The sequence below is a fragment of the Danio rerio genome, chromosome 24 (assembly GCF_049306965.1).
Source record: "Danio rerio strain Tuebingen ecotype United States chromosome 24, GRCz12tu, whole genome shotgun sequence".
NCBI classification, from domain to species: domain Eukaryota; kingdom Metazoa; phylum Chordata; class Actinopteri; order Cypriniformes; family Danionidae; genus Danio; species Danio rerio.
In genome coordinates this window covers 41882801-41906917 of record NC_133199.1, presented here as the reverse complement: position 1 = coordinate 41906917, position 24117 = coordinate 41882801, and the positions used below count along the sequence as shown (strand labels likewise).

Genomic DNA, 24117 nt, shown 5'->3' with positions numbered 1-24117 from the left:
AAATATTTAAAAAATTGTGTCCCTTATTTAAGCCTTATGAGACAGAATTTAGATTTTAAGCTGAAGTATTTTTCTATGTTTCTATGTTCTATTTTTTTATATCATGATGTGTTTTGCTCTGTCGAGTGTTGTTGACGTGTGTGAGTGTTTCAGCAGGTGATGTGCATGTCCTTGAATTTCTCTTTCACACACATACACATACACATAAACACACACACACACACAAACACACACACACACACACACACCCAAGCATGCAATATATGCGCTACAGATTGACCTCATTTGCAGCCACACATATACAGTAGTGAGATTTATGGCCTCACACACTTCATAAACTGGGCTCTTCTGACCTGCAATAATGATTCATATTTATGTGACGGCCTGCATATAAAGTGACTGAATCAGGTCAGGACGCGACATCTCAATGCTTGGTGGCTCAGTGGTTAGCTCTGTCACCTCACAGCAAGAAGGTTGCTGGTTCGAGCCTCAGCTGGGTCAGTTGGCATTTCTGTGTGGAGTTTGCATGTTCCCACCGTTTTGGCGTGGGTTTCCTCCGGCTGCTCCGGTTTCCCTCTTAGTCCAAAACACTCGCACTATAGGGGAATTGGATGAACTAAAGTGTATGAGTGGATGTGTGAATCACTGTGTATGGGTGTTTCCCAGTACTGGGTTGCTGCTGGAAGGGCATCCGCTGCATAAAACTTATGCTGGATGAGTTGGCGGTTCATTCAGCTGTGGCGATTTTTACTACAACTATTGTTTTTGTGTGTGTGTGTTTTGTCACTGTGCTTTCACTGTGTGTGTGCTCTCTCTCTTACGAAGGGTGTCTCTCCGGCCCAATCACTAGAATAACAGGTGTTATGTATTATTTCTGATTGGCCGCTGGGCTCAGAACATGCTCTCCCCCCTCATTGGGTGATCGATCATGCTTACCTCTCCACAATATAATCAAACTTTTTTTAGATTACAAATGTAAAATCACATCACTGTATTAATGACCTCATTGTCATGATTTAATCTCGTGACAAACATTACACCATCAAATCTTTTTTTTATTTTGACAGAAATCCTCAGGGAGCATGCCTGTTATTTATTAATTATTTTATTTATTATTATTTATTTGCACTTTATTAATTTATTATTCCGTAAATGTTTATTTATACTTTATTTATTTACTTATTTATGACACTTTATTTATTTACACTTTATTTATTTGTTTATTTTTATGCATTATTTATCAACTCTTCATTTATTTTTCACTTCCTTTATTTATTCATTCATTATTTATGTATTATTTATTTATTTACACTATTTATTTACAATCTATTTATTTTTTATTTATGTATTTACACTTTATTTATTCACACTTTAATCATTTATTATTTACACTTTATTTCTTTATTTTTTATTATTATTTATGTATTGTTTATTAACACTTAATTTATTTACATTTTATTTGTTTATTTACTTACACTTTATTTATTATTTATGTATTATTGATTTATACTTTATTTATTAATTAATTAATTCATTCATTTATTTATTATTTATGTAAAATTTATTTAAACTATTAATTTACATTTTGTTTATTTATTTACACATTATTTATGTATTATTTATTTACACTTTATTTAATAATTAATTCGTTAATTTATTCATTATTTATGTATTATTTATTTACACTATTTATTTAAATTTTATTTGTTTATTTACACTTTATTTGTTTATTTATTAACACTATTTATTTATTATTTATGTATTATTTATTTAAACTTTATTTATTTACATTTAATTTGTTTAATTATTTACAATTTATTTGTTTACACTATTTATTTACACTTTATTTGTTTATTCATTTATTTATTATTTATTCACACTTTATTGATTTATTTGTTTGTTTATTTACACATTATTTATTTATTATTTAATCAGACTTCATTTATTTATTTATTTATTCATTTATTATTTACGCTTTTTTTGTTTGTTTGTTTATTTACACGTAAAAAATTATTTAAGTAATGTGTATGTGTGTCTGTGTGTGTATATATATATAAATATATATATATATATATATATATATATATATATATATATATATAACTTTATTTTATTGAATGAGAGTTTATAAATAGAAATGCACAATTAATCAAAATAAAACACAATGTACATTCACTGTGTTTGTAATTTGGGGTGTAAATTGTAGTGTAAATGCATAAATGTAATAAAAAACATTTACACAATGAGATATGAACTTTAATTCATAGAGACTTTTTATTTAAAATATAAATTATAACATATATATATATATATATATATATATATATATATATATATATATATATATATATATATATATATATATATATATATATATATATATATATATATTATACACAGTTTATTCTGTATATGTTATGTATTTTTTGTTATGTAAATAATATATTTTTTTAAAATGTAAATTTCTGCATGCATAAATTACCCCCCCCCCCCCCCCCCCCCCACACACACACACACACACACACACTATTCACTTGACACATTTATCGTGTATCTCGTCTGCGGTTGCATTTATTTTTAAGTCATATATATAGGAGGCAGGATTATTGTTTCATTCTGAACATAGTGATCTTGATTGTCTGGTACGTCACTCATGCTGGGCTTTATACAGCTTCTGCACCACTCAAGAACAGCTTAAAGTCTAGTTCATATCTTAATTAATGCATTACATTCTCATCCTCAAATTGAGTTGCCATTGTCTTCTTAAAGAATAAAACACCATCTCTGAATATAAACCCTGAATTTAGACATCTAGTTTAGATGTTTATCATAATATAGAGCTGTGAGTTTCAGAAAATTAAGACTTTTACTTGAAAAAACTTTAAAACTTAAAACTTCCACTGTCTGTCTCTATACGAACAAACACAAATTAATAAGTAGGTTAGCGAAGGTCATTTTGGTTTCAGACACCGTACCATATTGGCATGTTGACACATTGACACATGCACACACACACACACAGATGAAGGATTTATGTCTGTTCGGTTGAGTAATGACAGCTCAATGACAGCCATATACATACCATACACATGCACACACACTAACACACACACACACACACAAATATGCACACACAAATTCATACGAATGAACATACACAAATGCACACGCATACACACACACACACACATACACACACACATACACCACATGCATTCTGTGCCACACAAGTTTGTATTTTAGACCCGCTAATCTCAGGATCATATATCTTATAAAAGTGTTTGGAACGTGTGTGTGAGATTTAATCTGTCAATCCTATAACACACATGCACACACACCTTTGTTTTCTGTTCTCTACATTACTCTTTCAATGTCATTTTGTCATTAGAGCCATTCGCGTGTGCATAAATGTGAGGTTGTTTTTGTCTGTATGGAGAGTAAATACTGTACAAATATATATGAATATATGATATATTTGAAGAAAATATTTGCAGAAAAATCTCTTTTAAACAGACAATATCATTTAGAAAAAATACTAGTCAACATGATAAAACAACCTTTAGGTATATGTGCAGTAAATATTCACAGAATGTATAAATGTGAGACAAAATCTCAATGTCATTTTGAATTGAATAGATACACTGTACATAGCAATTAGTTTGGCAAATGGATTTAGTTCATTCATTCATTTTCTTGGCGACTTAGTCTCTTTTATTAATCTGGGGTCGCCACAGCAGAATGAACCACCAACTTATCCAGCACATTTTTACGCAGCGGATGCCCTTCCAGCCACACACACACTCATACACTACGGACAGTTTAGCCTACCCAATTCACCTGTACTGCATGTGTTTGGACTGTGGGGGAAACCAGAGCACCCAGAGGAAACCCACGTGAACACAGAGAGAACATGCAAACTCCACACAGAAACACCAACTGAGCCAAGGATCAAACCAGCCACCCAGCGACCTTCTTGTTGTGAGGCAACAGCACTACCTACTTTGCCACTGCGTTGCCCTTGGATTTAGTTCCTTAAGAAAAGTGCGTAAATCCATTGCTTTAAAAGTGATAAGTTGACATTACTTAAAAAAGGGAGTCAACCCGTTGCATAAAGTAATTTAACAAATGAACAATGTGCATAAGAATTAAGTTAAGTCAACAGATTTACTCAGTTTTTACACACTTGTTGCTTTTAAGGCAGTGAGATTATTTACTTTTTTTAAATAAAGTAACTACACTTTTTACAATAACATAAACATAAGTACAAAAATTGTTAAAAATAAAATAAATAATTAATGAAATAATGTGCAAAGTAAAAATTTGAAAATAATGCTAATATAAATAATATAAATAATAATAAAAAATATAATAGTAATAATAATTTTTGGATTAAAATTATAGTTATATTAGTAATATTCATTAATTTTGACTTTGTGTGTGTGAATTTATGGTAAGTCCCTTTTTATTTCTTTACTGATATTGGCAAATATACTGTTTTATTGATTAAATTATATACAGCTGAAGACTATTTTTTATTTTATTTTTTCCCCTAATTTCTTTTTAACGGAAAGAACATTTTCTCAACACATTTCTAATCATAATTGTTTTAATAACTCATTTCTAATAACTGATTTATTTTATCTTTGTCATGATGACTGTAAATAATATTTGACTAGATATTGTTCAAGACACTCCTATACAGCTTAAAGTGACATTTAAAAGCGTAACTAGGTTAATTAAGTTAACTAGGCATGTAAGGGTAATTAGGCTTTTGTATAACGATGGTTTGTTCTGTAGACTATCAAACAAAATATAGCTTAAAGGGGCTAATCATTTTAACCTTAAATGGTATATAAAAAATTTAAAAGCTGCTGTTATTCTAGCCGAAATAAAACAAATCAGACTTTCTCCAGAAGAAAAAAATATTATCAGACATACTGTGAAAATTTCCTTTCTCTGTTAAACATCATTTGGGAAATATGTAAAAAAAAATTAAAAAATACTTCAAACAGGGGCTAATGTCTACAGTTTTACTACTTTTCATATCAGTTTTCGTTACTTTTTTAGTTACAAGATCACATCTGTTAGATAAATGTAATTAAAATAAATTACAAACAAACAACAGCAGCTGAAAAAAGTAAATAAATAAATAAAAGTACATCAGGGATCATTTTATTTTAGGTAATGTTAATTACCTGAAATAAAAATGGTTGTCGTTTTTGAGCTGTGGTGTCAGTGTGTGTGGTTTGACCCAGTTTGTGACAGGCTGCAGTGAAGTGTGTGTGTGTGTGTGTGTGTGTGTCATGATGTGATGTCTTTATTTGGACAAAGCTTGTCATTGGAAACGCCCTCCTTATGTTTTCTAATGGCCTTGTGCCCATCCATACGCACTGTATGTCCTCTATAAAAGAGCCCCAGCGTGCCACACATGAAACCATCCACATCCAGACACAAAATCTCCATCACAATGCCTTCAAACACAACCATCCTGAAGCCTCAAACCAAGAAAACAGGTAAAACATTACATTATCAGACTTAACATCTAACTTGAAACACCTCCTGCATGTGCTTTCATACTATTTTTTTGTAATATTTTTGTTGTTGTGTTCCTGCTAATCACACACAAAAAATCTAATAAACTAAATAAAAATTCTGTATTAGGGTATATACTATATCAATAAATTCATACATGATAACAGCATCCAAAACCATTAAAAGTACTTCAAAAGAAACAAAATATGTTATTATTAATAACTTATTATTAAATATGGAATCACTATTTAAAATATGGAGCACTATTTGGGGCGAAGCAGTGGTGCAGTAAGTAGTGCTGTTGCCTCACAGTAAGAAGATCGCTTGGTCGCTGGCTCAAACCTCGGCTCAGTTGGCGTTTCTGTGTGGAGTTTGCATGTTCTCCCTGTGTTCATGTGGGTTTCCTCGGGGTGCTCCGGTTTCCCCCACAGTCCAAAGACATGCGGTACAGGTAAATTTGGTAGGCTCAATTGCCCGTAGTGTTTGCATGTGGATTGCTGCATAAAAATGTGCTGGACAAGTTGGCGGTTCATTCTGCTGTGGCGACCCCGGATTAATAAAGCCGACAAGAAAATGATTGAATAAATGAGCACTATTTTTTATTTTTTTTGCCCCAACTATTGAGATTTTTAACACTGAACATATAAACACAGTGGGTCTTAAAAATGAGAACACTACTGAAAAGTTAAATAATTAAATGAAAATGCTTTTTGATTTGATAAACAAAAAATAACAAATATTTTTATTTTAACTACGAACAACATTTTAAAACTTTAGTTTAATGTGAATTAGTAAAATAAATAGGGCTGAACGGTATTGGAAAAATCTGATATTGTAATTTTTTGTGTGATAAATATTGCAATAGGGGTGACACAGTGGCTTTGTGGCGGGAAGGTTGCTGACTCAAGTCCCGGCTGAGCCAGTTGGCATTTCTGTGTAGAGTTTGCATGTTCTCGCCGTGTTGGCGTGGGTTTCCTCTGCATGGGTGCTCCGGTTTCCCCCACAGTCCAAACACATGCACTATGCCGAATTATCTAAACTAAATTGGCTGTAGTGTATGAGTGTGTATGGATGTTTCCCAGTACTGAGTTGCAGCTGTAAATATAACAGCCATCTTCGTTTTTGAAGAACTCCCCCTTCCTACCCTACTCCTCCTCCTTCTTAGATGGGTGACACGCTGGCCCAGTGGTTAGCACTGTCGCCTCACAGCAAAAATGTCACTGGTTCTAGTCCGTACCAAGCCAGCTGACATTTCTGTGTGCGAGTTTACACGTTTTTCCCATGCTCACGTGGATTTCCCTCGGGCCCCCTGGTTTCCTCCCACCATCCAAAAACACACAAGTTAAGTCAATTGCCTAATCCAAATCGCCATCATATATGCACTACTAGTTATCTCTTTAGAGCAATCATTAGCTACTAATGAGTTCTCAAGATCTACCTGAGCTGGAACTCCCCTCTCGCCTTGCAATGGGAGGGAGCCACAGGCTCGAGGATCTCATGAGCTTAGGACTCTCTCCCAGGACACATGCCCAGGACACAAGCTTCATAATCAATCATCAGCTAAGTGTAAACTCTTGAAAGTTTATTTATATTTAGTTTATTTCTCTATAATAGACTATGTATTTATTTTCAAAAGTGCAAATTAATAAAAACAACAACAAAAATGAAATTACTACAATTAGCTAAACTGAAAGTGAAATTAGAATAGTTAAAAAAAAATTGAAACATCAAAAACTACCCAATATATAACAAACTATATTTAGATTTGTAAATAATTAGCCTACAAATTAAATCTTTCATGTTTTTCCCAATTATTACTGTGTAATTTCTTATATCTTATTGCATTTAGTGTATTATAATATAGTGTATTTGTGTGCACGTGTGTGTAGTATTTCAGTGATACTAAAATAACAGGTGTCTTAACTGGTTTAACTGCAATAAATTTACAGCATATTAATAATAGTTTCGTAGCTGTGTATGAAGACATTATATCGCACTCACTATCAAAGCAATGAATGCCTTTTAATTATAGCAGAATCATCAGGACTTTGAATGCAGCAGGGAGTACAAATATAAACTGGCGGTGAATAAGCAGGGTGTGAATTCTCCACAGCTTTTGGGACAGGGTCAGTGTCTGAGACATTATCAGCAGTCTGGACATGTGTTATAAATCAATTCATACTCGGCTGTTAGGTCAGTTGGTTACACACACACACACACACACACACACACACACACACGCACACATATGATGAGTCAATGCCAGTCCTTTAGCCACATTTAACTTTATCCACATGTAACTGTGCTTTACCTCAACATTTAAATTAGGAAATAGCTAAATGTGCATTCATATCATGTGTAAAAAAATCTACTTTTGAAATTGTTATACATTTTTAATATTTTGATGTATGTGATTTTACTGGTATTGTAAGTGTAATAATGTGTTTTTGATTCAGAAAATCTGTCAGGGGCAACAGATGACAATTAGCCATTGTGACTAACTCAAATAACTTTTTTTTTACTGTTGATTAATGAGAATTGTCCCTGTTAAATATATAAACAAACAAACAAGCAAACAAATAAATAAATAAATATGCAAAACAAATCTGTGATTATTCTTTCATATTTTAAGAATGTTTTTGTGCTATATGACTGTTTTCTGCACTGCTAATGTGCACTGAAAAAAGTGTTGCATGCAGAACTGTTGCAAACAATTTATTTGAGTTGAATTTAAACAAACACATTACGTTTAATAATGTTCAACTTAATTTGTTTGTTTAAATTCAGCCCAAATAAATTGTTTACAACCACTTAACGAAAAAAAACTGAGTAAATCCAAGGAATCATCCTTGAATATTTTTTTAAAGTTACCATTGTCCCATGAGCTAACACATGATTCACCAGATAATTCTTACCTTAATATCTTCATCTTGAAGAATCCCCCCTCCTACTCCTCCTTTTTAGATTGGGCGACACGGTGGCTCGATGATTAGCACTGTTTCCTCAAAGCAAGAATGTCACTGGTTAAAGTCCTTACTGAACCAGTCGACATTTCTGTGCAGAGTTTGCTTGTCCTCCCCGTGCTTGCGTGGGATTTCCTTGGGTTCCCCAAATGTGTCCAAAAACACATGACCTAAGTAAATTGAACATACTAAATTAGCATCATAGCTGGGCTCTTAGTAAGCCGTATATCTCTCTTTTGCGCCATATCTGTCATCAGCCAGAAATAGGTCAGGGGAGTTCATCAAGATCTCCCCATGCTCAAACTCCCCTCTCACCCTGCTTAGGGGAGGGAGCCCAGGGCTTGAGGATCTTATAAGCTCGGGGCTCTCTCCCTGGACAGCATGCCAAACAAGCTTTATAATCAATCATCAGCTAAGGGTGAACTCTTTTTTTTAAATACTCGATTGTTTCTATTTAAATATGTGTACAATTTGGACAAACTCAACCAGTGGGTTACCGTAAATATGTCAAATTTTAAACACTCTTCAAATGGTTGTGTTTGTCCATATTTGACCCAAATTTAGGATATACGCTTTACTGACCATCTTTCTTTTTTTTCAGGAAGGAAAATCAAAGCTGGAAACTCTCCTGTTGGTATGGACAAAACTTAGAATCACATGCCTAATCATAAAGATTCATATATGATTATAGACTCTGACTCTGATATATTTCTTTAAAATATATCAGTGTAGACTCAGGATCTATAATCATATCATCAGAAATAATTTCTTACTCCATCCTCAGAGAAACTTCCAGTTTATGAGCCGAACATTCCAGAGCCGTCGACCAGAGAGGAGCTGCTCAAATGTGAGTCATGAACATAAAACACAGTTCACACACTGGCTAAAGCAGTACTGAACAGTTTATTTCATGATAGACTGGATCAATGTTTCTCTGGATGAACGAACTGCCAATAAGATGCTGTGGCTGACAGAGGGCGGAGCTAAAGTGTCCCGCATGACAGATGAGGTGTGCCCTTACCTGGACAGACCAGAGAGATTCGACCACAGCCCGCAGGTGAAACACACACCCGTGCATATTTACGCACATATGGATGTTCATGCACACTTTTTTACACACACTCATGCACACATGCACATTCACACACTCATGGTTATACAGACCCACTCATGCACATGCACATATACAAGCTCATTCATATACAAGCCATCGCATACTCATGCACACAAACACGCAAGCACACTCATGGGCATACATACATGCACAAACACACATGCATATACAGCTGTTTGTGCACACACACACACAGGAATGCATGCACATGTAGGGACCAAATGTCCCACGAGTACAGTAAAGCCAGTAATTTCTGACCTTGTTGTGACACTAGGTGGCATAAAAATGTCTCATAAATCAAACACAAATAAGTGCTTTCGAAAATGAGTTTTTCTATAAGAAAAAAAACCTTGTAAATAACAGGGTGAGAATGTGGTAAAATCTGAAAACATAGTAAAAATCAGGTGAGGGCTTTTCTTTTTCTGGATTGCTTTTCAAAACTGTCGGTTTGGTTTAGGGAAGTGGGTGATTGGGTCAATCTGTGCTTTTTAAAACACTACTGGTTGGGTTTAGGGAAGGTTATGGGGAGGTTATGGGTTGGTTGGTTGAAAAAGCGTACACAGCGGCCTCTGGTGGAATTATGTGAGAACAGCAGGCGCGAATGGCACTCGCCAAGAAATTTGAGATTAGAAAAAGCATAGACAGCGGCCTCTGGTGGATTTAAATGAGAACAGCAGGCATGAATGGCACTCGCGGGAGTAATTTGAGATCTGGAAAAGCGTACACAGCGGCCTCTGGTGGATTTACGTGAGAACAGCAGGCGCGAATGGCACTCGCCAAGAAATTTGAGATCTGAAAAAGCGTACACAGCGGCCTCTGGTGGATTTATGTGAGAACAGCAGGTGCGAATGGCACTCGCCAAGAAATTTGAAATTAGAAAAAGCGTAGACAGCGGCCTCTGGTGGATTTATGTGAGAACAGCAGGTGCGAATGGCACTCGCCAAGAAATTTGAAATTAGAAAAAGCGTAGACAGCGGCCTCTGGTGGATTCACATGAGAACAGCAGGCATGAATGGCACTCGCGAGAGAAATTTGAGATTAGAAAAAGCGTAGACAGCGGCCTCTGGTGGATTTAAGTGAGAACAGCAGGCATGAATGGCACTCGCGAGAGAAATTTGAGATCTGGAAAAGCATACACAGCGGCCTCTGGTGGATTTACGTGAGAACAGCAGGCGCGAATGGCACTCGCCAAGAAATTTGAGATTAGAAAAAGCATAGACAGCGGCCTCTGGTGGATTTAAATGAGAACAGCAGGCATGAATGGCACTCGCGGAAGTAATTTGAGATCTGGAAAAGCGTACACAGCGGCCTCTGGTGGATTTACGTGAGAACAGCAGGCGCGAATGGCACTCGCCAAGAAATTTGAGATCTGAAAAAGCGTACACAGCGGCCTCTGGTGGATTTATGTGAGAACAGCAGGTGCGAATGGCACTCGCCAAGAAATTTGAAATTAGAAAAAGCGTAGACAGCGGCCTCTGGTGGATTCACATGAGAACAGCAGGCATGAATGGCACTCGCGAGAGAAATTTGAGATTAGAAAAAGCGTAGACAGCAGCCTCTGGTGGATTTATGTGAGAACAGCAGGCACGAATGGCACTCGCGAGAGAAATTTGAGATCTGGAAAAGCATACACAGCAGCCTCTGGTGGATTTAAGTGAGAACAGCAGGCATGAATGGCACTCACGAGAGAAATTTGAGATTAGAAAAAGCGTAGACAGCGGCCTCTGGTGGATTTACATGAGAACAGCAGGCACGAATGGCACACGCGAGAGAAATTAGAGATTAGAAAAAGCATAGACAGCGGCCTCTGGTGGATTTACATGAGAACAGCAGGCACGAATGGCATTCGCCAAGAAATTTGAGATTAGAAAAAGCATAAACAGCGGCCTCTGGTGGATTTACATGAGAACAGCAGGCACGAATGGCACTCGCGAGAGAAATTTGAGATCTGAAAAAGCGTACACAGCGGCCTCTGGTGGATTTACATGAGAACAGCAGGCATGAATAGACCAAAAACATACCTCCTGGGGTGTATTTAGCGCTCTCCAGAAATGTAAATAAGGCTTCTTAAATAAAATGAGCCTGGGTTGCATAAAACATAAAAACCCAGCATGAGAGTGTGTGTTGTGAGTATGGTTGTGTGTATATTTATGATATTTGATTAAAGATTACAAGGGCCCAGATACAGCGTTATAACAAGCACTATTATACATATAAAAAGAAGAGTAAATATTAATTTAATTGTTTCTTTAAGTATTTTTAAGTGTAGTAAGCATCCAATCAGGGAAGGGAAAAAGACATAATACACACAGTCTGTACAGTTGAAACATCATTATGACTTTTCACTGTCCACACAAGGAGAATAAACTCATTGTGTGTGTGTGTGTGTGTGTGTGTGTGTGTGTGTGTGTGTGTGTGTGTGTGTGTGTGTGTGTGTGTGTGTGTGTGTGTGTAGGTGCTGTGTAAGGAGTCGGTGTGGGCCTCACGTTGTTATTGGGAGGTGCAGTACTCCGGTTGGGCTGTGATCGGGGCGGTGTATGAATCCGCTGGTAGGAGGACAGGAGACGGTGCCTGTGGCCTCGGGGAGAGCGAGGAATCCTGGGGATTGGGTTGGGCAGGATCCTGCTATGACGCCTGGCACAAAGGAACCAGCAGCAAGGTGTCGAACGTGCCTCAGTGCCACACCATCGGCCTGTATGTGGATCAGCCTGCAGGCCTGCTCTGCTTCTACAGCATCCAGATGCAGGAAGACACCAAGAAAAGAGAAGTGAAGCTATTACACAGATTTAAAAACCCCATCAAGGAGAAGCTCCTGCCCGGTTTCTGGATGGGAAGACAGTCCTCCTGCTTAATACTAAAGAAAGAGGAATGAGGAAATCACATGCTTGAAAATGTACATAATAAATAAAACTCTAGATATAAAGTTGAAGTCAGAATTGTTCGCCCTCCTGTCCACTTGCTTTTCTTTATCAAATATTTCCCAAAAGATGTTTAACAGAGCAGGAAATTTTCACAGTATTTCCTATAATATTTTTTCTTCTGGAAAAAGTTTTATTTGTTTTATTTCAGCTTGAATAAAAGCAGATTTAAACATTATTAAAACATTTTAAAGTCAAAATTATTAGCCCCCTTCAACAATATTTGTTTTGGGTAGTCTACAGAACAAACCACTGTTATACAATGACTTGCCTAGTTACCCTTACCTCCCTAATTAACCTAGTTAAGCCTTTAAATGTCACTTTAAGCTGTATAGAAGTGTCTTGAAGAATATCTAGTCTAATATTATTTACTGTCATCATGGCAAAGATAAAATAAATCAGTTATTAGAAATGAGTTATTAAACTATTATGATAAGAAATGAGCAAAAAAAAATCTGCTCTCCGTTAAACAGAAACTGGGAAAATAATATAGAGGCCTAATAATTCTGACTTCATCTTTCTGTGACATGGTTTTACAGTGCAGATAGTTGCTGAGAGTAATACAGTATATTTTATTAATCTTCGCATTTTGTTTATGTATTAAACTTTTTTTTTTTACAGTTGTGTTCACTTTGGTGTTGTCTCTACTAAATGCTCAGCGTAAACTAGTGAGCAATGTAACATGTTTTTAACATTTCATATTGGCAGAATTAGTGCTTGATTAACCTCATTTTCTAATCACTGAAAATGCAAATACAGATGAAGTCAGAATTATTAGCCGCCTTCGATTTTTTTTCTTCTTTTTTAAATATTTTCCAAATGGTGTTCAACAGAGCAAGGACATTTTTACAGTATGTCTTATAATATTTTTTCTTCTGGAGAAAGTCTGATTTGTTTTATTTCAGCTAGGATAAAAGCAGTTTTTAATTTTTTATGAACCATTGTAGGGACAAAATTATTAGCCTCTTTAAGCTATATTTTTCTTGATAGTCTACAAAACAAACCACTGTTATACAATAACTTGCCTAATTCCCCTAACCTGCCTAGTTAACTTAATTAACCTAGTTAAGCCTTTAAATGTCACTTTAAGCTGTATAGAAGTGTCTTAAAAATAACATTTAAAATATTATTTACAGTCATCACGGCAAAGATAAAATAAATCAGTTGTTAGAAATGAGTTATTAAAATTATTATGTTTAGAAATGTGTTGAAAAAATCTTCTCTCTCTTAAACAGAAATTGGGGAAAAAATAAACAAGCGGTCTAATAATTTAACGGGGCTAATAATTCTGACTTCAACTGTATAGGATTCAATACAAAGTATTTTCATCCTTTTTCAGTGAATCAAAATAAGCATTATTATGTATCAGCAATAAACTCAATCAACAACAAAAATATTAAAATGATATCGATAACAATTGTATGTCATTCATTTATTTTATTTTCGGCTTAGTCCCTTAATTAATCCAGGGTCGCCACAGCGGAATGAATGGCCAACTTATCCAGCACGTTTTTATGCATTGGCTGCCCTTCCAGCTGCAACCCATCTCTGGGAAACATCCACACACAGTCATTCACTACGGACAATTTAGCCTACCCAATTCACCTGTACATGTCTTTGGACTGTGGGGGAAACCCACGCGAACGCATGGAGAACATGCAAACTCCACACAGAAACGCCAACTGACCCATGCTGAGGCTTGAACCAGCGACCTTCTTGCTGTGAGGTGACAGCACTACCTACTGCACCACAATTGTATGTCATTCTTGTTATTTTTATTAGCTAATATTTTTAATTTAATGAGAATAATTGTTATTACAGACAAACCCCTCACAATATTCAAATATTTATTCTATTTTAGCCCATTATAATGACACTAACTACTACTATTACGACTACTAGTCATTCATTATCCTTCAGTTTTGTCTATGGTTTATAAGGGGTCGCCACAGCGAAATGAACTGTTAATTATTCCAGCATATAGTGGAGAAGAGCTGCATTGAGCAGGAAATGAAGTCAAATGAAGCTCTTGGGGTTTGATCTGTTCACTGGAGCCGGAGCTGCACTGATCTGAGACCAGCAGAATCACTGAAGCTCACACTGCAAAGCAGATTTACACACCAAACTCACACTTTCACTTCTGCTCATGACAGATCAGTGATGAGGAATACATTCAGCATCAGTTTCAGATGAAGGAGCTGCTTAAGAAGAGCTCAAATGACTTTAAAATGGATTTCAGTGTTCAACAACAGACTAATATACGCCATCATTATTGATTATTCTGATATCAGTTTCCTCAGAGAGAAGCGCTGATCACTGTTTATTAGAGCTGAACTGAGTCAGAACTCAGTGTGTTGATCTGTGTGTAGTGTGTGTGTTTGTCCTCTGTGTGTCAGTAGTGTTCAGTGTTTGAGCTGCTCCAGGATCAGTTCAGTCTCGGTGACTCTGACTGACTGACGGAGGTTTTTGTACCACTCTTTATCACTGTGTGAGCAAACCACCACTGTGGTAACTCAGACAGTAATAATGTCCAGCATCTTCAGTCTGGACTCCACTGATGCTCAGAGTGAAATCACTGTTTGATCCTCTGCCACTGAATCTAGATGCAGTTCCTGACTGGAGGACATCTGTATAATAAATCAGGAGTTTAGGAGCTTCTCCAGGTTTCTGTAAGTACCAGCTAACAGCAGGATCTCCACTATAACAGCAGGCTGGATCACTGCTGGTTCTGCAGTGGACAGTGAGAGATCGTCCAGGTTCAGAGAGCAGCACTGAGGGAGTTTGAGTCACTGTCACCTGACCAATACATTCTGCCAGAGGAGAAACATTAGAAATCATTTGTATAATCATATATAAGATCACAACACAGAAACACAAGTCAATAACACACATAATCTTGAGGGACACACACCTCCACATAATGCTGCCAGTGTCCAGATCAATATGCTGCTGAAGGTCATTGTTGTTCTTGTAGGTTCAGTTGTAGTGAAAACAGTTGTTGATCAAGTTTTCTGTTTGTCAGAGTTATAAACACATGCAGAGCACTGAAGCGTGTGGCGCTCATGTAAAACTCCACATGCAAACACTGATGGAGTGAAGCTGATCTAATAATTTACTCAGCAGAAAAACCTGGAAACCTCCCTCACAGATGTGCATGACGGTGTATTCACAATATTAGTGTGTGCTTTAATGTAAAATGGTGTTCGAAAGCACCACAGAAGTTGTAAGAACTAAACAGAACTATAATGATGTTAAACTATTATGTTACAGGAGTTTGGATGGTACATAATGGGTATTTTACACCAATGTTACAATCCAAGACTATCTTATGAAGACTCTTTAGGATAAACTAGGAACTGAATAAAGGATATAACTGTGTGTTTGCGGTCTTCATTGTGATCATTAGTGTTTGCTTTAGCGGGCCTCCTAAATCTGCTTTTCTGCCATTTATTTGTTGTAGGCTGTTTTAACTGTGTTTTAATGTTTTAATGAGTTTAAATGTTTAGTTTATGTTGGAAGTCAAATGTGAGATTTGGAGTGACAGTATTATAAAGTGTTCAGTCATGTGAGCGATGTGTTTCAGTGTTTTCGAAAGCTTTACTCTATTGACTCTTGCTGGCTGAAACTGTAAATACAACTGAAAACCATTATTACAACAGTTTAAGTGTAATCGACGAAATATAAGTAGAAATCAACTAATATTACACATTATGAGTGTTTATATCCTATTTTATTAAAGTTTCTCTGTGAGTTTCAGCTCAGACTGTGTGAATATGAGAATAAATATGAGCGTATTGATTTTATATGACAAAGTGAATTTGCCCAAAACAGTCACCTGTTAAGAGTGTTTTTCTGTTTTAGTTTATTTGTTATAAAATAATTTTATTAGTGAAGTAATTCATCAGTTTTTCTATAAAATACTGTATTTCTCTTTTCTCTCGTGTCACATTCATACTGACAGCAAAAGCCATAAAATACATCGGCATAAACCACTCTTAAGTAAAAGTTAAATAAACAATCCTGTGAAATATAAGTATAGCAGTGCGTAAGAATTATAGTTTCAGTATAAATCAATAACTTGGATTTTTAATACAAAATTAATTCCATAAGCTATAAACAAATAGATGATGATTTACCTGTACTCATCATAGTCGCTAAATACGTTAGTGAGAACTGCTAACTTACACAGGGGAGAAACGCAAATTGAAATTTGTGCAAACAGGTTATTTACATTTTAACAATTTTAAATAAACAGTATGACGTATTAATATAATTAATTATTAAACACATACAATGCTGCTAACGTAAAGTTATAAATTAAAGCAAATCCAAAAGCGGTTTTGCTCTAAAGTCCTCCCCCATCACTTAGCTTTGAGTTGGTATCGACCGAGTGCTATAAATAGCCACCGCGTGCGACTTTCAAACTTTTTGCCAGTTTAGACCGAGACTGCGGAGATGCTGTTTATTCCCGCTTTCGTCAAACAAACGAGGAAAAAGAAACCGTACAGCAAATAAAGTAAGCGTGCTCTCCAAATTAACCAACTATGTACAAATGTAAATAAATTGTTATATCAAACAAGAGTTGTGTGGTATTTTATTACTTAGGACAAAACTTCAATGTGTTAAGATCACACTAACATGGAGGACAAAGATCGTGTTAATTAGGCAAGTTAAACACGCTTCAAATCAGTCACTATAAAACAAACGTGTTTAATGAATTACCTAGACTCATTTGTGACGAGCGTTTTAGCATTTTATTTCGATATATTTTAAGTGTAAACTTTTTAACAATTAAATATTGAAGTAATATATAAAAGTTTTGCTAGTGAATTCAGACCAATATTCAAAGTAGTGTAAAAGTTAATAATCAAGATTGACAAGTTTTTACTGTTAAATTGAGCGAATGTGTGAATATAAACCAACTTTATCTAAATTCAGCTGTTTTAGGTTTGCTTTGCATTTAATGAAAATAATTAATAAACTATTACCAATTAATCAATGATTTTGTCTAATTTGGAGGTTTTGTTGCAAGTTTTTAAGTTATAAGCCGGATAATGTACATCAGGTATTGAGGTAAAGTTGGTTTTATGTTCACGTATTCAGACTTTCTCCTTAATATAATCTCAAATTTGCAAACTCTTAATAGTGAAATCATATAATCAATAACTATCAAAGTACAACATGGTTCACAGTCAAATAAATATTGCTAATGTTGTTTTGAAGTCATCCTTGCATACGATTTCATACCGAATATTTAAAGTAGCAGTAAACAATATAGAAACTGTCACAAGTTGGCCCTGAATGAATGTGCGAATATAAAACCAGTTTTAGCTCAATTCAGAATCGAGAGTTCCAGAGAGCTGTGTAATATAATTAAACTAACAACACTAATAAAACAGGAGAGACTGGTGCTGAAGCCCTTGAGCAGGTTAAATGAAGATAACCACATCTGTAAAAATCAAAGTTGCTTCTGTGATAATTTGACATGACCAAAATTGATGTATTATAATTGTTCACAATGTGGGTCCACAAAACCTGTCGTAATGGTAAATGTTTTGAAACTGAATTATACATCATTTATAAGCTGAATAAATAAACTTTCCATTGATGTGTGTTTTTTAGATTGACAATGTTTGTCTGAGGTGCGACTATTTAATCATCTACACTTAAATGGTTTCAAAAACTCTTAATATTTGAGAAAATAAGCTCTATATTAGATTAAATTAGGGTTTAAGCACTAATATAAATCTTTGGCTGTATTTACAGTAAATTCATGACCAGAAATCTGTTGTAAAGTATGCAGTGTTCAACAATTTATTCACGCTGTCACAACACAAATCCATTAAGTTACCATAGCTAATATAAGTAGACTGAACATTAAATAAGTTTCCTCCAAAAATCTCCACAATTGTGTTTCAGCTCAGTTTAAAAAAAGTAGCAAAAGATTTAGAGACTAGATCTTCTATTAAATTACTGTAGTAATAATAGTAATGTTAAATTGACCCATTATAGGTGTTCGGTGCTCCTCATCTGGTGCGTTTCTGTCTGGATGGTGGTGAGTGTTGTTTCCCCACACCATATCTATGGGACTGACCCGTGTCGTCAGGTGGGGCGACGCTCGCTCACTCGCCCTCGCTCAGCTCAGTCACTCTGACCATGGCGAATCCCTGCCCGAGGTTCTCTCACTCTTCAGTGAAGTTCAGTGGTGAATGCTTCAATTGGTGGGTGACGGTGGGCTGGGGTCCAGATCAGCTGCTCACGGGTGTTGTGCTGAGAGACAGTTTACCTCACTTACTGTGGTACATCACAAATACAGCCAGAAAATAAGCTGCAACCTAACCTAAGATGAAGAATTATCACCTAATAAGAAGAGGAAAAAGAGGGAAAACAAAGTAGTAAACAGTTTATTATGACACTTCAGTGTTTAATTTATGTCCACATTATATAAACTGATGTGCTAAAAATGTACAGAAATTATATTTAATATAGTGTCATTTTGTTACTATACTGGCAAACAGATGAACCTGTTCACATGATGACTGTTTATTATATGACACAGTGATTTATCACTTCACAAACTACTGCTAAACAATCAAATATTAGCACATAAAGAAACCTGAGATGAAGAAATGGCACCTAGGATGATTATAATGAAATGAAGAGACCAGAAAAAAGTACATCAAAGCAATAAATGTGTTAATTCTGTTCTTTTTATTATTTATTATTCATATTTATTCTTTAATTAGTAATCTTAAATTGATGTGTTAAAACTGTACACAATTATCAAATATGTAATATAGTGACATTCTGTATTACTTTCACCGCATGGCTGCCTGGAATACTCTATTCTGATTGGTCGGTCGCTGTATTCTGATACGTTATTTCCGGTTAAATGGGCAAAATGCAAACTCTATCATCGTTTACTCACCCTTTACTTGTTTATAAAGGAAGATATTTTAATAAATGTTGAATCCTGAAACCGTTGACTCCCATATTTGTCTTTCCTGCTGAAGTTATTCAGATTTTCAGTTTTCTTCAAAATATCTTCACTTGTGTTCAACAGAAGACAGAAACTCATAAAGGGTTTTAAGCTCTTGTGAACGAGTCAATAGTGAGTAAATTTTCCTTTTAGAGTGAACTGTCCCTTTAAGAACCGCTGAACCTATAACAGCTCCTCTGGGTTGGTACTTCATGTCATCTTTGACCATCAAAACATAAATTTCCTTCAGTTGTCTTGATATAATATTAGTATAGTTTGAATTATATTAGAAGATATTCGATATATTAGAATGTTGAGGAGTGATAAAACGGATTCTGTATATTAATGTGGATTCAGCTATAAATGTATCTGCCGGATTAATACTTCAAGCAATGAGATTATTGTGTGTTAATCTGATATACTGTAGATGTTAATACACTCAGAAAATAAGGTCCAAAACTGAACCTTTTAGGGCACAAGTGGCCGTCACTGGGGTGGTATGAACAAAAATTACATTAACCAGGAGGAAAGATGCATTGTGCCAGGTTGTAGCAGGATTGCTAATTTCACCCTCCAGTCTCTGGACAGGTTAAAATTAAAACAATAAAATCCAATTAGTTAAAAAGTCTATAATCACATTTAAACTAAAACACTGACAGCTCAAAAACATCTCACTCAGTGTGTACAAATTTAAGGGTGCAATTTTGTACTTCTATCGTGCATTCACAATGGTATGAGCCGTTATGGGGGTCAAATCTATAGTTATATGATCTATTATTTGAGTTATTAATATTATTATTTAAGATACAGATCAGTGAAAGTGTTTCTCCCTATTTAAATGGCTGAGCACACACATCTTGTGTTGCATGGCTCTGGGGGATCAAGCATTATAATTAAGGGGGTCAAACGCCCCCAAATCCCCCTGTAAATCCACCCTGAGTGTGTCCTTCATTCAGAGTCTTTCACTAAAGCTTCAGCTGCTTCTGCTGGTTGTAATAGTGGAGAAGAGCTGCATTGAGCAGGAAATGAAGTCAAATGAAGCTCTTGGGGTTTGATCTGCTCACTGGAGATGGAGCTGCACTGATCTGAGACCAGCAGAATCACTGAAGCTCGCAATGCAAAGCAGATTTACACACCAAACTCACACTTTCACTTCTGCTCATGACAGATCAGTGATGACTGGGCCCTTATGGAATCTGCAGATCTTTAGTCCATCATGAGTTTATTTATTTACTCGTGTAAATGTGTTCAAATGTTCATTTATTCAGTTTTTTTTTTATTAATTTCAGTAATATTATTGACAATATGAAAATGTTTATATGATTTATTGACTAAGAGTTTGTGTGACTATAGAGTTGAACTATTAATATTTCCTGTATTTTAGAGGATATGAGACTTTCTTTACCAAATAAGTGGATCTAAATGTACTTGAATAGTAAACATTAAATAAAAGTTAAGAAGGTTTTATTTTTAAATTCATATATTAGGTTTTAGTTTTGACATTCCCAAAATCATTCTGCATAAATCCACAGATTTATTACAAAACTCTGAGCAGAAATAATAAAAAATGTCTGCAGATTCTGTCTGGCCCTTTAGTCATAACTCAGTGTTGATCTGTGTGTAGTGTGTGTGTTTGTCCTCTGTGTGTCAGTAGTGTTCAGTGTTTGAGCTGCTCCAGGATCAGTTCAGTCTCTGTGACTCTGACTGACTGACGGAGGTTTTTGTATCACTCTTTATCACTGTGTGAACACAGCTTTACTGTTGATCACATGGAAACTCAGACAGTAATAATGTCCAGCATCTTCAGTCTGGACTGCACTGATGCTCAGAGTGAAATCAACATTAGATCCACTGCCACTGAATCTAGATGCAGTTCCTGACTGACGGCTGCTTGTCTTGTAAATCAGGAGTTTAGGAGCTTCTCCAGGTTTCTGTAAGTACCAGGACACACAGGGTGGGTTACAGCCTGAATAACTACTAGTGCTGAGTTTGCAGCTCATCTGAACATTTTCTCCAGGTTTAACTGTTTCCACTGGACTTTGAGTCACTGTGATCTGAGCTGCACATCCTGAGAAACAAATCATTCACACTGTTAGTTTACAATAATAATCATTTTTAGCCAGTGTTTAAGCTTGTTCAAATGATACTGATATATTCACATATAAACTGTTCACCTTGCAGTGTGAAGCTGTATGACAGAGTCCAGATGAAGATGATGATGAAGGTCATGATGATGAAGATTGATGTGTGTGTCAGTGATGAAGTGTTCAACTCACAGCACTATAAACACTCACAGCACTCAATATGCAAACACACACACACACACACACACGCACACACACACACACACTAATGATCTGCTTGTGAAGTGTAATATCTCTGCGCTCAGCTAATAGAGTTGAACTGTGATGTGTTGTAATGGTGAACACAGCTGCTCTCAGCTTTAATGTGTAATGAAGCTCTTGTGGTTTGATCTGCTCTATTCTGAGCTGCAGAAACTCTGAACACTGTTTGATTGGTTTAACTCTCTGAACTGGAACAGATTCACTTTCACTTCTGCTCAGCAGCTCATCAGACCCTCATCAAGACTGACTGAGAGTTTTACAACACTTTACAGCTTATAAATGTAATATTAATGAAATAAACTAAAGATGGAGTTTGTGTATTATTAGTTAGATGTTGAGGATTTTACCTATCAGTAATTATGATTAATTATGATGATTATAACAGATGATTTATGATGAAGAATAATTGACTCAAGCTGAATTATTTCTATGATCATCTTTACAGTATAATTATAAAGAAGAATAACAGCAGGGACTACAAATATGTGACTGAAAACATGAGTGATTTAAACATATTGAGAGAGGAGATGAGAAAATATCAGCTGAAACATAAAATTAACATCTAATTATCCTCAAAATACTGATAAAGCTCAAACAAACTTTATATTAAATCAATCCAACTGTGTTGTGTCAAAGCCATCGTGTGTGTTCAGTGTTTGAGCTGCTCCAGGATCAGTTCAGTCTCTGTGACTCTGACTGACTGACGGAGGTTTTTGTACCACTCTTTGTCACTGTGTCAACACATAGTCATCATTGATTTCATGAACACTCTGACAGTAATAATGTCCAGCATCTTCAGTCTGGACTCCACTGATGCTCAGAGTGAAATCACTGTTAGATCCACTGCCACTGAATCTAGATGCAGTTCCTGACTCAGGATGATTGACCCAAGAAATCAGGAGTTTAGGAGCTTCTCCAGGCTTCTGTAAATACCAGGCTAAAAAATCTCCATTGTACACATCTTCACTGGTTCTGCAGGTGATTGTGATGGTTTGGTCTGGTTCTGCTGTCATTGAGGGACTCTGAGTGACGCTGATCTGTCCTCCACACTCTGAAACAAAACAAGAAGAAAGTCAGCAGAAGTCCTGAATGTCTGAGCTGTGAAATGCAGTGAAAGTGAGTCTGACCGTGGAGGAGCAGCAGCAGAGAGCAGATGATCAGAGCGAGCGTCTTCATCTTCACTGAAGCTCAGAGAACTGAAGGACAGAGATGCTGATTCACAGTCAGACTGATATTGAGCTCCAGTCTCAGGGGCAGGACACACATTCAAAACCTCCAGCTCACACTGAGCACAAAGCAGCGAGATCAGCATCAAAACACTTCATCTGTTCAAATATTCACATTAAAACACAAACATGATCACAAAGCAAGAGTGGAGATTTACTGTTGATGTTGCTGGACCTGATTTAAATCTCCTTTTCTTCATAATCACTGTGGAGGCAATCGAAAAATCTGAAATAAATGTTGAATATTTGCACAGACACATGGGCGTAAATCTTATTTAACAGTAGGGGGGGACAATAAATATAACTTTCTTTCCAGCAATTTTTTCAAGGGGACACAAATAATACAGCCAAATTGTACTAATAAAGATATGTTCCTGTGGTTAAAAATGTTTTTTATCATTATTATTATTACAGCATGGAGACTACGTCATTATGATTATTTTCAACGTTTTTTTCAGGTTCAATGACAAAGCAAATTTTTCTTCAAAACTATTTATTGCATTGTTTGTTGTGTTGTTTACAGTCAACAGACTGACTCCTGAAGCAGAATAAATGCAGGAAAAGACATTTTCCATACTCATAATAACTAACTTGTTTACATTACACTTGGTAAAACGACCGATCATATTGTAAATCAGTGAGCCTGTGAAATCTGCTAAACAGCCACAACTCCGAAAACATTTTTAAAAATTGTTCATCCCAAAATAATTGTCATTATCCCTTCAGTAAAGCACAACACCCCTTACCTGACACTGTGCATCTGACTAACCCTGCTCTGCCTGATCCTCAGTCATTTCTTTCTCCTTTGCCTGTGATTAATATTGTGACATTAGTATTTTCATAAGCACTCATTCCTAAAGCCAAATTGCCTTAATATGTCAACTTTTTGTACTTGGCGTTTAGCTGAACTGAAAAATGATCTTATGTCTATTTTCTCTGTCAATTTTTTAAATTTATTTAATTTATTTATTTGGCAATGCATGACACTGGAATGCAAGTTTATTTATACTGTAGCACATTTTATACACAATGGTAATTCA

At 35.7% G+C, this 24117-nt stretch overlaps 2 protein-coding genes and 1 gene segment (V, D, J or C); 1 reads left to right on the top strand and 2 right to left on the bottom strand.

The window, feature by feature from the left end:
* mybpc2b (myosin binding protein Cb) overlaps positions 1-24117 on the bottom strand; it is a 218292-nt gene that overhangs the window by 84928 nt on the left and 109247 nt on the right. The gene's annotated exons all lie outside the window — the stretch shown is intronic.
* On the top strand, positions 4569-13144 carry LOC100331407 (tripartite motif-containing protein 16). Its single transcript, XM_002666718.6, has 5 exons — positions 4569-5513; positions 9097-9129; positions 9280-9342; positions 9413-9552; positions 12065-13144. The coding sequence occupies exons 1-5, from the start codon at positions 5429-5431 to the stop codon at positions 12479-12481; spliced, it is 738 nt and encodes a 245-aa protein (XP_002666764.4). The 5' UTR covers positions 4569-5428; the 3' UTR covers positions 12482-13144.
* On the bottom strand, positions 21830-23285 carry LOC141380766 (immunoglobulin kappa variable 1-27-like). The segment is given in 3 exon segments: positions 21830-22902; positions 22979-23136; positions 23236-23285. Coding segments are annotated over 2 exon segments (372 nt in total).

What these genes read in the sequence shown, in the direction of transcription:
- LOC100331407 (XM_002666718.6), top strand. Translation starts at nt 5,429, where the DNA reads ATGAAACCATCCACATCCAGACACAAAATCTCCATCACAATGCCTTCA. An exon ending in GCCTCAAACCAAGAAAACAG is followed by an intron (nt 5,514 to 9,096) that starts GTAAAACATTAC and finishes CTTTTTTTTCAG; the next exon opens with GAAGGAAAATCAAAGCTGGA. An exon ending in GATTCGACCACAGCCCGCAG is followed by an intron (nt 9,553 to 12,064) that starts GTGAAACACACA and finishes GTGTGTGTGTAG; the next exon opens with GTGCTGTGTAAGGAGTCGGT.